Source organism: Trachypithecus francoisi, unplaced genomic scaffold (genome assembly GCF_009764315.1).
Source record: "Trachypithecus francoisi isolate TF-2019V2 unplaced genomic scaffold, Tfra_2.0 Lachesis_group8, whole genome shotgun sequence".
Classification (NCBI taxonomy): Eukaryota; Metazoa; Chordata; class Mammalia; order Primates; family Cercopithecidae; genus Trachypithecus; species Trachypithecus francoisi.
Window position 1 is genome coordinate 6,442,988 of NW_022681473.1, and position 15,588 is coordinate 6,458,575.

The 15,588-nt window shown below is 46.9% G+C and overlaps 1 protein-coding gene across 4 annotated transcripts in view; it reads left to right on the plus strand.

Annotated features, from left to right (window-relative positions):
- The window catches only part of CHKA (choline kinase alpha), a 76,329-nt gene that overhangs the window by 58,709 nt on the left and 2,032 nt on the right, over positions 1-15,588 (plus strand). For all 4 annotated transcript variants that reach the window (XM_033206409.1, XM_033206406.1, XM_033206408.1 and 1 more), the window contains 5 exons: positions 301-359; positions 2,757-2,844; positions 3,377-3,485; positions 5,279-5,385; positions 8,797-8,878. In XM_033206409.1, coding sequence (XP_033062300.1) covers positions 301-359; positions 2,757-2,844; positions 3,377-3,485; positions 5,279-5,385; positions 8,797-8,878 — 445 coding nt within the window. The remainder of the gene's footprint in view (positions 1-300; positions 360-2,756; positions 2,845-3,376; positions 3,486-5,278; positions 5,386-8,796; positions 8,879-15,588) is intronic.

Here is a 15,588-nt window from a genome sequence, read left to right on the forward strand (position 1 = left end):
ACAAGCCGAGACCAGCAGAGGAAGGGGCTCCAGGAGGGAGTGGCACATGCAGAGGGTCCTCTGGGGGAAGAGCTGAGTGCAGAGGGCCTGTGGGGGTTTCAGGCGGGAGCTGCTGTGGAGTTGTTGCTGTGGAGCTGTTGTGGAATTCTGACACAGTTGTCAGAATTCACATCACAGATACTACTCCCAAACTGTGTGTTGCTTTGGAGCACGAATTCGGTGCTGGCCATGTGGAGAAGGCAAGACGGTATGCAGCTGACTGAGAAGCTTGATAGGTAACAGTGAAACCTTTCTTTTCAGATCATTGCTTGAATCTACTCCATCTCCAGTTGTATTTTGTCATAATGACTGTCAAGAAGGTAAGAATTGCTATGTTCTATTACAGATGAGGTTTGTGTGTATACTTAGAAAATTACTAGCAATGTGTCTGAAAAATGCCAGGTAGCATCAAGAGTGTATTAGGTACATTAAATTATGATACAACCAGACAATGAGGTTTTGTATTATTTTTTTAGAGTATGAGGCCAGGCACAGTGTCTCATGTCTGTAATTCCAGCACTTTGGGAGGCCAAGGTGGGAGGATTGCTTGAGCCCAAGAGTTCTAGACCAGCCTGGGCAGCATAGCAAGACCTCATCTCTACAAAAAATTAAAAAATTAGCCAGGCATAGTGGTGTGCACCTGTAGTCCCAGCTACTTGGTAAGCTGAGGCCGGAGGATGGCTTGAGCCTGGGATTTCAAGGCTATAGTATACTATGCACTGTAGCCTGGATGACAGAGCAAGATCCTGTAAAAAAAAAAAAAAAAAAAAAAAAAATATATATATATATATATATATATATATATATTACATGGAAGAAATCCGAAAGAATATTCACTAAACTTGGGAATTGGGATACAGAACTTAAACTTTCTAAGTCACATGTTACTTTTTCAGTGTTTAACTCCTTATGGTAAACATATATGATTTTTTTTAACCTGAAAAAGCAATAAAAGAACAAGATCCACTGCCTGCCCCATTCAGTCCTGGGCCCTTCCCTTCTGCATCACATAGCATAGTGTTGCTTATTGCAACACGTGTAATCCTAACACTTTCTCTCCTAGTATCAGTGCACTGTGCTATTAATTACTTCGGGCTTCTCTGCTTTGAAAACATGACAGTGATATGTTCCTTACTGTAACAAAACTTCATCCCACGCAATTGCACATTGAATAGTCTCACCAGAGGCCCCCCACTATGCAGCTCCCACTGGTGCTGCTGACATGGCCTTGCTCTGCCTTGACCTTGCCTCCCCCAGTCACAGTAGTTCAGGTCACACCTTGAGCCCTTCTTTGCCAGGCTCAGCAGTTTGCTTTTAATCCTGAGAACGGTCTCTCATGAAGACCCGTCAACCGTAAGCCATTCATTTGAGCCAAATTACCTTTTACTAATTAGCTGCTTGTAGCTGGCTAACTCAAGTCAAGGAGGGTATGGACATTACAGCTACAACTTTGTGTATTATCCTTGCCCTTCTGGTGGTGAGGGGGTGATAAATGGCACAGACATCACTAGAGAGAGGGGACTGGAGGAGATCAGCTGCGTTGATGATGGCAAAGTGTAGGAGGGATCGAAGAGGTAACAGTTGTACATTAATTTTGTTCTGCTACTTTGGGTGTCTGCCTCCCATTTGCCTTTTTTTTTGTTTTTGAGACTGTTACTGTGTCACCCAGGCTGGTGTGCAGTAGCGCAATCAAGGCTCCACGTAGCCTTAGCCTCTTGGGATTAAGTGATCCTTCTACCTTAGCCTCCTGAGTAGTTGGGATCACAGGCACACACTACTGTGCCTGGCTAATAATTCATGGAGATGGAGTCTCTCTGTGTTTTCCACACTGGTCTTAAACTCCTGGACTCTAGTGATCCTCCCACCTCCACCTCCCAAAGTGCTGTGATTACAAGTGTGAGCCAATACATGTTTTCTGGTCCCAAGTTTATGTTGTAATTGCTACCCTAAATGGAAAAAGTATGCTGACGAACCTAGACACTATACCTCCACTAGAAATCCTGGGGGGAGAGCAGCTGAAACCCTAGCAAAGGTTGGCTCACTGGTGCCAGCCCCAGGATGTCGGAGATGCTGAACGTCATGTCTAGTGTGGGGATATCAGGAATGTAGGCCTGCAGAGCCAGGCTGATGGCCGACCAACTCCTGACCCAGAATCCAACACTAAAGGAAATAGTGGTGTAGGAATGCTGCCTGTGGTCTTGTTGGGAAGGAAAAGCAGGCAAGAACAAAGCAGGGGATCCCCTGTGGCGGCTGAGCTCTTTCTTGTCTTTCTTACTGGAAGGCACTCCCACAGCTTCCCAGCTGGGGTGCTGCAACCAGCTGGCCTGCAGACGGCAAACCAAGTCCCAGGGCTGCTGAGGGTGGTGGTTGGCTAGCCCGAGCTCCTGCATGCCACCATACAGAACATTTGGGAAGTACTCTTCTGACAGCAGAGCAAGAGACCAGGCTTTGTTCCATAGTGAGCCTGGGGGTCCGGCGGGGACTAGGGCTGTGAGCAGGGGTGCTTATGGCCAGGTGGGTCAGGAGCCTCCGTGCACAGGGGTAGGCCTCCCGTGAGCACTTCTACGCTCTGTCTAGGCCCTGGCGATGTCCACAGACCAAAAGCCACATTCACTTAGGATTCCCTAAGGGATCAGATCCATTCTCTCGGCTCTGCTGTTCAAGGACTTGAACCTTCTATTGTAAAACATAAGCCATGTTATCCAAACCTTTTGCAGGTAATATCTTGTTGCTGGAAGGCCAAGAGAATTCTGAAAAACAGAAACTAATGCTCATTGACTTCGAATACAGCAGTTACAATTACAGGTAATATGTTATAGTCCAGTGTTTCCATCTCAATATTGTTTTATCATTATGATATGCTTAATTAACAGTTATTAGAGAAAATAAGTCAAAATGCCACCCTGAGTTGCAAGCTGCTTCACCTGGAATCAGTGGCTTCTCATCCAGTGGCCCGTGATGGTTGTGGTGAAGCGGCACAGCCCTCCTTGTTCCTAGGAGACAGCGCTAGTTGGGGACAGCCATGCCATTCAGCTAGACTTTGACATTTTCTTTTGGCTTCAGAGATTATTTTCTTCTCATAAATCCTGGTTGAGGAGACACATTGTTCTGGAGTTGTGGTTCAGGTGCGCCTGTATAGCTTTAGTCAGCTGTGATGCTGACAACTATCTGTTGGCTGTCTCTGTCATTAAAGCAGTTACAGTCCTGCTCCCTCAGCAAGTCCAGATGGCAACAGGAGTGGCATGCTCGGAACTCAGCCTTTCTTTCTTCTGCAGTCAGGGAGCCTCCAGGCATACGGTTTGCCTCATTCTGTGCACTGTCTTATCTCTTATTTCAGGGGATTTGACATTGGAAATCACTTCTGTGAGTGGATGTATGATTATAGCTATGAAAAGTACCCTTTTTTCAGAGCAAACATCCGGAAGTATCCCACCAAGAAACAGCAGGTAGGAGATGAGTTTTTGTATACTTGATAGGAAAAGTACATCAATTTCATGCAGTTAGAATTACATCTTCTTTTTTATTTTTTGAGACAGGGTCTCACTCTGTTTCCCAGACTGGAGTACAGATCACAGTAGTGCGATCATGGCTCCCTGTACTCTTGACCTCCTGCACTCAGGTGATCCTCTCGCCTCAGCCTCCCAAGTAGGTGGGACCACAGGCGCATGCCACCACGCCCAGCTAATTATTTGTATTTTTTGTAGAGATGGAGTTTCACCAAGTTGCCCAGGCTGGTCTCAAACTCCTGGGCTCAAGTGATCTTCCTGCCTCAGCCTCCCAAACTGCTGGGATTACAATTGTGAGCTATCACCCCTGGCCTACATCTTCATTTTTAAAGATAACCTTTTAAGGCCGGGCGTGGTGGCTCAAGCCCGTAATCCCAGCACTTTGGGAGGCCGAGACGGGCGGATCACAAGGTCAGGAGATCGAGACCATCCTAGCTAAGCCGGTGAAACCCCGTCTCTACTAAAAAATACAAAAAACTAGCCGGGCGAGGTGGCGGGCGCCTGTAGTCCCAGCTACTCGGGAGGCTGAGGCAGGAGAATGGCGTAAACCCGGGAGGCGGAGCTTGCAGTGAGCTGAGATCTGGCCACTGCACTCCAGCCTGGGCCACAGAGCGAGACTCCATCTCAAAAAAAAAAAAGATAACCTTTTAAAATTTGGTTTATGTTAAAAAATGTTATTTTGTTTCTGTTAAATGTAGACACAAACTTGACCTTTTAGTCCAGCTTATTAAAAATCTCTGTGTCAGAGATACTTGTATTCAGAGAAGAGCTTTAGCATCCTTTGTAGTTCCTTCTAGTGTTTTCTGAAAAACCCAGCCTTGATTCCGCTTTCTGGCCATCTTTTTTTGTTTGTTTGTTTGTTTTTGTTTTTTTGTTTTTTTTGAGATGGAGTCTTGCTCTGTCACCCAGCCTGGAGTGCAGTGGCCGGATCTCAGCTCACTGCTTGCTCTGCTTCCCGAGTTTACGCCCTTCTCCTGCCTCAGCCTCCCAAGTAGCTGGGACTACAGGCGCCCGCCACCTCGCCCGGCTAGTTTTTTGTATTTTTTAGTAGAGACGGGGTTTCACCGTGTTAGCCAGGATAGTCTCGATCTCCTGACCTCGTGATCCGCCCGTCTTGGCCTCCCAAAGTGCTGGGATTACAGGCTTGAGCCACCGCGCCCGGCCTCTGGCCATCTTTTTGGCGATCACTGACCTTTTTCTATTCATTTCACACTGTGGAGAGAGAAGTAATCTTTCGGGCACCAGGGTTTAATAATGGAAGGAAATGTCTTTGGTTTTAATAGTTCCCTTTCCTGTCCTGAATGATGGTAGGAGGCTGGTGATTGTGTGGAGAATCAGTTCTCGTGGGAGTTTCCTCCTGGGATCTTTCTCTCCCATTCCTCAGCCCAGCACTGAAGCCTTGGTAGCGGTGCTGAAGTTGAATAGGACTGGGAGGGTGCACCAAGCCTGCCTCCAAAATAATGGTCTCCAGTTTTAAGTGCTACTCTAAATGGAAAAAGTGTGCTGAAGAGCCTAGACACTGTATCTCCACTAGAAATCCTGGGGGGAGAGAGCAGCTGAAAACCTAGCAAAAGTTGGCTTACTGGTGGCAGCCCCAGGATGTCGGAGATGCTGAACATCATGTCGAGTGTGTGTCTCCCAGTGTGTCACAGTAGATGCATATGCTTCGTGACAGCTATTGACATTGTCTGTTTTAACCATCATTGATCCTAACACAGTTACTTTCTTTTAAGCTCCATTTTATTTCCAGTTACTTGCCTGCATTCCAAAATGACTTTGAAAACCTCAGTACTGAAGAAAAATCCATTATAGAAGAAGAAATGTTGCTTGAAGTCAATAGGTAACGTTTTTCCTTTTTTGATTTGTAAAGACAGTGTTCCTCTTTATAGACTATATTTGGGATGCTTACTTGCAATTATGAGTATTTTAGAGCTGCTTTTTTTGTTTTTGTTTCTTTTTTTTTCTTTTTTGAGACAGAGTCTTGCTCTGTCACCTAGACTGGAGTGCAGTGGCGCAATTTTGGCTCACTGCAACCTCTGCCTCCCAGGTTCAAGCAGTTCTCCTGTCTTAGCCTCCCAAGTAGCTGGGAGTACAGGTGCCTGCCACCATGTCCAGCTAATTTTTGTATTTTTTAGTAGAGATGGGGTTTTTGCCATGTTGGCCGGGCTGGTCTTGAACTCCTGACTTCTGGTGATCCACCCACCTCGGCCTCCCATGCTGGGATTACAGGTGTGAGCCACCGCGCCTGACCTAGGAGCTTCTTTTTAATCGTACATCTTTAGGACTTGCCCTTTGTCAAAAATAGAATCTGCTACTTCTCCATTGTGGCTGAGACTATGCAGAGCTTTCAGATCTGAGCATGCAGCAGGCAGAGTATATTAGTCTGTTCTCACATGGCTACAGAGATACTACCTGAGACTGAGTAATTTATAAAGAAAGGAGGTTTAATTAACTCACAGTTGTGCATGGCCAGGAAGGCCTCAGGAAACTTACAATCATAGCAGAAGGCAAAGGGGAAGCAAGGCACTTCTTACATGGCAGCAGGAGAGAGCGGGGCAGAGACAGAGAAGAAGATTGAACTACCAAACACTTTTAAAACCATCAGATCTCATGAGAACTCCCTCACTATTGTGAGGACAGCGTGGGGGAAACCACCCCCATGATCCAGTTACCTCCTACCAGGTCCTCCCTCCACACATGGGGATTACAATTAAAGATGAGATTTGGGTGGGGAGACAGAGCCAAACCATATCACAAGAAGAGGCCCTGTGTCCAAGAAGGGTCAGGACACTTTGTGGCATTCTGAACTGTCATCCAGACACAACAACCCAGCCATACGGGGTTGCTGCCACCCAGGGCCTACAGCATTTTTTTTCTTCTTTTTTGAGATGGGGTCTTGCTCTGTCACCCAGATGGGAGTGCAGCAATGTGATCATGGCTCACTGCAGCCTCTAACTCTTAGCAAGCCTCTTGCCTCAACCTCCCAGGTAACTGGGACTACAGGCATGTACCACCATGCCTGGCTAATTTTTGTATTTTTTAGTAGAGATGGGGTTTTTGCCATGTTGGCCGGGCTGGTCTTGAACTCCTGACTTCTGGTGATCCACCCACCTCGGCCTCCCATGCTGGGATTACAGGTGTGAGCCACCGCGCCTGACCTAGGAGCTTCTTTTTAATCGTACATCTTTAGGACTTGCCCTTTGTCAAAAATAGAATCTGCTACTTCTCCATTGTGGCTGAGACTATGCAGAGCTTTCAGATCTGAGCATGCAGCAGGCAGAGTATATTAGTCTGTTCTCACATGGCTACAGAGATACTACCTGAGACTGAGTAATTTATAAAGAAAGGAGGTTTAATTAACTCACAGTTGTGCATGGCCAGGAAGGCCTCAGGAAACTTACAATCATAGCAGAAGGCAAAGGGGAAGCAAGGCACTTCTTACATGGCAGCAGGAGAGAGCGGGGCAGAGACAGAGAAGAAGATTGAACTACCAAACACTTTTAAAACCATCAGATCTCATGAGAACTCCCTCACTATTGTGAGGACAGCGTGGGGGAAACCACCCCCATGATCCAGTTACCTCCTACCAGGTCCTCCCTCCACACATGGGGATTACAATTAAAGATGAGATTTGGGTGGGGAGACAGAGCCAAACCATATCACAAGAAGAGGCCCTGTGTCCAAGAAGGGTCAGGACACTTTGTGGCATTCTGAACTGTCATCCAGACACAACAACCCAGCCATACGGGGTTGCTGCCACCCAGGGCCTACAGCATTTTTTTTCTTCTTTTTTGAGATGGGGTCTTGCTCTGTCACCCAGATGGGAGTGCAGCAATGTGATCATGGCTCACTGCAGCCTCTAACTCTTAGCAAGCCTCTTGCCTCAACCTCCCAGGTAACTGGGACTACAGGCATGTACCACCATGCCTGGCTAATTTTTGTATTTTTTTGTAGAGATGGGGTCTTGCTCTATTGCCCAGGCTGGTCATGAACTCTTGGGCTCAAGTGGTTCTCCTGCCTCGGCCTCCCAAAGTGCTGGGATTACAGACGTGGGCCACTGCACCTGGCCATGCAAACTTGTCACTGATGCTTGTGGAGTGGTGGGCACCGTTTGCTGTGTTTGACTCTTAAGTTTCTCCTAGAAAATGACTAAACTCATGTTTATCCGTTTTAAGTCTTGCTTTTTACTGTTTTTTCAAGTTTTCAAAGCAGGGCCCTGAAACTTCCAGATTCTGCAAAGGTCTAGACCACTATTTGTCCATCTCTTTAGTCAAGAGGCCTGTGGATTGTTCCTATTATTTGGGGTCTCCTGTGACATTATTTGGTAAAATGGCTGTTGAAGTCACTGTGGCCCACCTCATCTTTCCACTGCACTTACCACAGTCATCTCCTCATGGCCCCCAGAGTGCTCATCCCCCACACTAAGTGTGATGTCACATCTGCCTACCTGCCGGGCCCCACCACGGCATACATTATCTCTTTCTGTTTCTTGAACTGGTGGAAATAGAAAAAGGTAGATGGAGGAGAACCCAGACAGAAAGGGTAGCACAAGGGACTCTAGTGGGCCGAGGACCACAGGATGAACAGAGAGTAGGGTTGGAGGATACTAGAGCAGGCACTCCTAAATTTGAGCTTTATCTTCATGTAGATGAACCCTCAGGGTATTGTTTGAGGAGGAACTTGGATTCGCAGTGACTTGGGGGCTTGGTACAGCCTAGAGATGGTGACATGGCTCACGCTCTCTCATCTGCTCTTTTCACTTCTGTGTGACAGGAGGGGATGGGACAAGGATGGGATTTAGAAGTCTCTTGCTCAAGGAGTGAGAGCTTCATCCCACCTCCAGCAAAGGGCTGCCTCTCGGTTGCTGATGCTGTGCACCCTGCCTTGTCGCAGGCTTGCTTTCTTTTCTGCCAGCATAGCCACCCAGGCCTTCACCTGCACCCTGTGAATGTGAATATATTCCCCCTGTGAATATATTATGGCCACGTGGCATTTACACGTGCCATGGCCAGGCCAGCTGTGTGTGTTCACGCTCACCAGTGCACCTGTCACTAGCAGATGAAGGAAGGGTGTGGGAGTGGGATTCCCATTTTTCTTAGTTAGTCCCGTGGAATATAGACCCATGATTTGCCAACACTAACTGGGTTTGCATCCACACAAGTTACAATGTCCATCTGGCATGAAATCATTTCATCAGTCCTGTAACTGATACTGTATGTCTCATATGTGTTTCTTGCTTCTGTCATTCCAGGTTTGCCCTTGCATCTCATTTCCTCTGGGGACTTTGGTCCATTGTACAAGCCAAGATTTCATCTATTGAATTTGGGTACATGGTATGTTTTAGCAGCGTGTTTTTTTTTTCCTTCCTACTCCCAGGTAAAAATGCTATAGTATTTGTGAATGCTTGGCAGCAAATGACCATTCCTTACAGAGGGTTCTCTGTCTCCCCAAGTACCCGAATGTGGTGACCTGGTGGCATCAGGACAGTGTGGCTCAGCCCAGGAAGCCAGGGGAGAAGCCGCTGTCACTGATGCCGTGGTTGCCTTTGGAGGTTGCCCTCACTTCCAGGCCAGCAGACCTTGCCTCCCCGGCCTCAGAGAAGGGCCAGGTAGTCCTGCAATCCTGATGGGGAATGTAGGCATCTGCACCCTGGAAGTCCAGCTGTGACCTCAGTCCCTTCTGACACAGGGGACAGTAAGTGAAGAAGAGTGGGTGGCTCTTGCCTGTGCTGTGGAAGGTTTTATTTCTCGGGTACCACTTCATTCTCCAGCCTGTAGTGCCCGACTTTGGGTTGGAAGCTGGTAATTACTGGATTAGACCTCCTGTTTTTCACAGGCATGTTTGTAACCAAGCTAGGCTGTCATTTACTTTTAACCTTAAGAATTGTCAGCTGGGTGCAGTGGCTCACGCCTGTAATCCCAGCACTTTGGGAGGCTGAGGTGGGCAGATCACCTGAGGTCAGGAGTTTGAGACCATCCTGGCCAACGTGGAGAAACCCCATCTCTACTAAAACTACAAAAATTAGCATGCGTGGTGGTGGGCATCTGTAATCCCGCCTACTCAGGAGGCTGAGGCAGAAGAATGCTTGAACCCAGGAGGTGGAGGCTTCAGTGAGCTGAAATCATGCCACTGCACTCCAGCCTGGGTGACAGAGCAAGATTCTGTCTCAAAAAAAAAAAAAAAAAAAAAAAAAAAAACTGTCATTGACATAGAAATAGAAAGTATTTTTAACCATCAGACAAACCTTTCTGTTGTTCCATAGTGAATGAATGTTGGTGAGTTGTCTTGGGGTGGGGGACAACACAAATGTCTACAGTCTAGTGAGCTGCCTTCCTTTGGGACAGGGATGGGACTAGTTCATTTTGTCCTCCTCAGTTTTATACTAGAATGATTTCTACTTCTAGGCAGAAGGTTTGGTAATGCAAAGATGATGTTAGGTAAAAGAAAGGGACATTGGATTTTTTTTTTTTTTTTTTTTTTGAGACGGAGTCTAGCTCTGTTGCCCAGGCTGGAGTGCAGTGGCGCGATCTCGGCTCACTGCAAGCTCCGCCTCCTGGGTTTACGCCATTCTCCTGCCTCAGCCTCCCGAGTAGCTGGGACTACAGGCGCCCGCCACCTCGCCCGGCTAGTTTTTTGTATTTTTTAGTAGAGACGGGGTTTCACCGTGTAGACCAGGATGGTCTCGATCTCCTGACCTTGTGATCCACCCGTCTCGGCCTCCCAAAGTGCTGGGATTACAGGCTTGAGCCACCGCGCCCGGCCGGGACATTGGATTTTTAAAGCAGATTTGAGTCATGGTCAAATGATACTGTAAGACAAAGCTTACTTCATAACAAGGAATACTACTAGAGATAAGGGCATTTTGTGATAATAAAGGCATCAGTACATCCAGAGGACATTAAAAATCCTTGTCTTGCTTCAAAAGACATGATGTTAAAACTGACAAAAGTGAAAGAAGAAAATGGCAGATTCATGATTAAAGTTGGAGATCTCGGCCGGGTGTGGTGGCTCACGCCTGTAATCCCAGCACTCTGGGAGGCCGAGGCGGGTGGATCACTTGAAGTCAGGAGTTCCAGACCAGCCTGACCAACATGGTGAAACCCTGTCTCTACTAAAAATACAAAAATTAGCTGGGCATGGTGGCAAATGCCTGTAATCCCAGCTACTTAGGGAGGCTGAGGCAGCAGAATCACTTGAACCCGGGAAGCGGAGTTTGCAGTGAGCCGAGATGGCGCCATTGCACTCCAACCTGGGCAATAAGAGCGAAACTCTATCTCAAAAACAAAAACAAAACAAAAAAAAACGTAGGAGATCTCACCACTCCTCTTCTGTGATTAGAACAAGGAAGAACACACGCAGAAGGAGAGAGAGGGCCTGACAACTCTCCCTGCCAGCCTGGCCTCATGCACGTTCATTAAACCCACCAGCAACTGCAGGGTGCACATTATTTTCAAATGAATATGGAATATTCCTTAAGATAGACCATATGAGGCCGGGCGTGGTGGCTCAAGCCTGTCATCCCAGCACTTTGGGAGGCCGAGACGGGTGGATCACGAGGTCAGGAGATCGAGACCATCCTGGCTAACATGGTGAAACCCCGTCTCTACTAAATATACAAAAAAAAAAAACTAGCCGGGCGAGGTGGCGGGCGCCTATAGTCCCAGCTACTCCGGAGGCTGAGGCAGAAGAATGGCGTAAACCCGGAAGGCGGAGCTTGCAGTGAGCTGAGATCCGGCCACTGCACTCTAGCCCGGACAACAGAGCAAGACTCTGTCTCAAAAAAAAAAAAAAAAAAAAAAAGATAGACCATATGCTGGGCCATCAAACAGGTCTTGATAAATTCAAAGGGAATGAAGTAATAACCAGATATGTTCTCAGTGAAATTTAAGTGGAAATCAACAACAAAAGATATCTAGAAAATTCTCAATTATTTGGAAATTAAACAGTACACTTCTAAATAAACCCTGGGTCAAAGAAATTAAAAAGAAAATGAGAAAATATTTTAAACTGAATTATAATGAAAACATAGCATATCAGTTTTTATGGGATATACATAAAGCAGTATTTAGAAACATACGGCTTTGTAGCTTAAATGTTTATATTACATAAGAAGAAATATTACACAAAATCCCTATCAAAACATTGGCAAAAATTAAATCCATTAATATATGTAAAAGGATAATATATTATAGCCAAGTGGCATTTATCCCTGGAATGTAAGACTGGTTTGTATTTGAAAAAATCAGTTCATATAATTCTTCATATTAACAGAATGAAGGTGAAAAAACCATATGATTTATTTCAGGAACCACAGGAAAAAGAATTTGACAAGATCCAATGTGATTTAAAAAAATCTCAGCAAACTAGGACTAGAGGGGATATTCCTCAGCCAGATAAAGGCATGTATGAAAAACCCACAGCCAGCCAGGTGCAGTGGCTCATGCCTATAGTCCCAGCACATTGGGAGGCCAAGGCAGGTGGATCACCTGAGGTTGGGAGTTCAAGACCAGCCTGACCAACATGGAGAAACGCCGTCTCTACTACAAATAAAAAATTAGCGTGTGGTGGCACACGCCTGTAATCCCAGCTACTCGGGAGACAGGCAGGAGAATTGCTTGAACCCGGGAGGCAGAGGTTGCAGTGAGCCGAGATCACACCACTGCACTCCAGCCTGGGCAACAGAGCAAGACCCCATCTCAAAAACAAAACAAGACAAATCAGATGGAACAGAATATAGTGCCCAGAAATAGATCCATATGTATATAATCACCTGGTACTCAACAGAAAGGCCAAGGTAATTTAAGAGGGAAAGGATTATATTTTCAAAAAACGATGCAAGAACATTTGAAGAGTCATATGGAGAAAAAACTGAACCTGATTCCATGCCATAAACAGCAGTCAACTTGAAACAGATAATAGAACCTAAATGTGAAGGCTAAAACTATATAGTTTCTGTGAGAAAACACAAGAGAAAAGCTTAATGACCTAGGCTGGGCGCAGTGGTTCACGCCTGTAATCCCAGCACTTCGGGAGGCTGAGGCAGGCAGATCGCAAGGTCAGGAGATTGAGACCATCCTGGCTAACACAGTGAAAACCCATCTCTACTGAAAATACAAAAAATTAGCCAGGCGAGGTGGTGGGCACCTGTAGTCCCAGCTACTCCGGGGGCTGAGGCAGTAGAATGGCGTGAACCCGGGAGGCGGAGCTTGCAGTGAGCGGAGGTTGCACCACTGCACTCCAGCCTGGGCGACAGAGCGAGTCTCTGTCTCAAAAAAAAAAAAAAAAAGCTTACTGACTTAAGCACAGATTTCTTGGGTTACATAAAGCACTAGCCATAAAAGAGGAAAAAATAGAGTAAGTTGCTGTGAGCAGGAAACATAAAAACCAAAGTGCTTTTTCCCATTCCTTTCTCATCACCACAGAAGACTAAAGTCGGGGGGCGGTTCTCCCCCTCACAAACAAGCAATCCGTTCTGGAGTGGATACGAGATGGGTGTCCTCCAATTCCATTACGACACTGTCTACCTGGGGAGAGAATCAGACCCCACAGGTTGAGTGCTGAGACCTTAAGACTGCCCTCCACTTCTGACACCAGTTGCAAGTCCAGGCCTCTGGAATTTCTGACCAACCAGCCATATATTGGGGTTCCCACGTTCCCCTCCTTGGGTTCAATTAATTTGCTAGAGCGTCTGACAGAACTCAGGGAAACGTGTAAGTTTACCGGTGTATTTTTTTTTTTAAAGACAGGGTCTCACTGTGTTGCCCAGGCTGTCTCCAACTTCTGGACTCCAGTGATCCTCTTGCCTCAGCCTTCCAAGTAGCTGGGACTACAGACGTTCCGCCACCATGCTTAGCTAACAAAGGGTATTTTAAGGGTGAAGAAACACATGGGGGGGTGAGGTCTGAAAGGATTCCGAGCACAGGAGCTGGAGCTTCTGTCCCTGCGGGTGGGTTGGGGAACTCATTCTTGTTCACCTTCCTGTCAGCCTCCACCTGCGGTTCTCTAGAAACTCCCCAAACCCTGTCTTCTTGGGCATTTTATGGAAATGTCATTATGGAAATGTCATGATCGAAACATGGACAACCGTGTTGAAACGTGATTGGACAAAAAAAGGTGTGATCTAAACCCAGCAAGGCCTGACCGGGTTCTTTGGGCCTCTTTGCACAGCATTCCTTATCCCAGGGTATGGGACACGACCCTCTCTGGAATAAGAGTTTTATGACCCACAGTCAGATCAGAGTCTAGCTTTGGGCAGGTGAAAGGACGGCAGAAGGTCAGAGAGAGAGATTCTGTTTACTGTAGTAAGGGCTATGGGAGTTATGAGACAGGGACCATCTACAAAAACACGCATATATATCATCACAGTTGGACTTCATCAAAATGAAAAACTCTTTGAATGATATCATGGAGCAAGTGAAAAGGCAAGCCACAGACTGGGAGAAAATACTACAAATGTATATTTAATAAAGGACTCATATTTAGGATATATAAAGAACCCATAACTCAGCCAGAAACCAAACAGCCTGCATTATTATTATTATTATTATTATTATTATTATTTCGAGATGGAGTTTCGCTCTTGTTGCCCAGGCTGGAGTTCAATGGCACGATCTCAGCTCACCACAGCCTCTGCCTCTTAGGTTCAAATGATTCTCCTGCCTCAGCCTCCCGAGTAGCTGGGATTACAGGCATGCACAACCACACCCGGCTAATTTTGTTTATGTATTTTTAGTAGAGACGGAGTTTCTTTTTTTTTTTTAAGGTGGAGTCTCGCTCTGTCGCCCAGGCTGGAGTGCAGTGGCCGGATCTCAGCTCACTGCAAGCTCCGCCTCCCGGGTTCACGCCATTCTCCTGCCTCAGCCTCCAGAGTAGCTGGGACTACAGGCGCCCGCCACCTCGCCCGGCTAGTTTTTTGTATTTTTTAGTAGAGACGGGGTTTCACCGTGTTAGCCAGGATGGTCTTGATCTTGTGACCTCGTGATCCGCCCGTCTCGGCCTCCCAAAGTGCTGGGATTACAGGCTTGAGCCACCGTGGAGACGGGTTTTCTTTGTGTTAGTCAGGCTGGTCTCCAACTTCTAACCTCAGGTGATCCGCCCGCCTTGGCCTCCCAAAGTGCTGGGAAAACAGGCATGAGCCACCACACCCGGCCTCAGCCTGCTTTATAAATGGATGGAAGATTTGGACACTGAAGAGAAACACATGGCCAGTAAGAGTCTTTTCATGTGTGTCATATAATTAGTCATTAAAGAAGTAAGAATCAAAGCCTCATTGCGATGCCCTGCACACCCACAGCGATGGCTAAAACTTGAAAGAACCGACAGTCCCAAATGTTGGCGAGCAGATGGAGCAATGGGAATGCGCGTGCACTGCTGCTGGGAATGCAGTCTGCGACAGCCGGCGTGAAGATGCATGCGTTAGACCACCCAGTAGCCCTCCTGGGGAATTTTTCCAGAACAAATGAAAACAGATTCCACACCAAGGCTTGCACTCAAACGCTCATAGCAACTTCATTTGTTTGTTTTTGAGACAGAGTCTCACTCTGTTGCCCAGGCAGGAGTGCAGGGGCCCAATCTTGCCTCACTGCAACCTCTGCCTCCCGGGTTCAAGCCATTCTCCTGCCTCAGCCTCCTGAGTAGCTGGGATTACAGGCGTGCGCCACCGCACCCAGCTAATTTTTATATTTTTGGTAGAGGGGGGTTTCTCCATATTGGCCAGGCTGGTCTCGAACTCCTGACCTCAAGTAATCTGCCTGCCTTGGCCTCCCAAAGTATTGGGATTATAGGTGTGAGCCACCGCGCCTGGTCTGCAGCTTCATTTGTAATTGTCCCAAACTGGAAGCAGCCTCAATGCCAGTCAGCAGGTGCGTGGATACTACAGTGCCAGATCCGTATACTGAGAACACTTGGCAGTGCAAAGGAAGGGGGCACGAATGCATGACAGCATGGGCCACTCAAGAGACATCACGCTGAGAGGCCAGGCACGAGGGTGCATATTGTATGGTGGCATTTATGTGCTACTCTAGGAAAGAAAAGTCCAATCCAT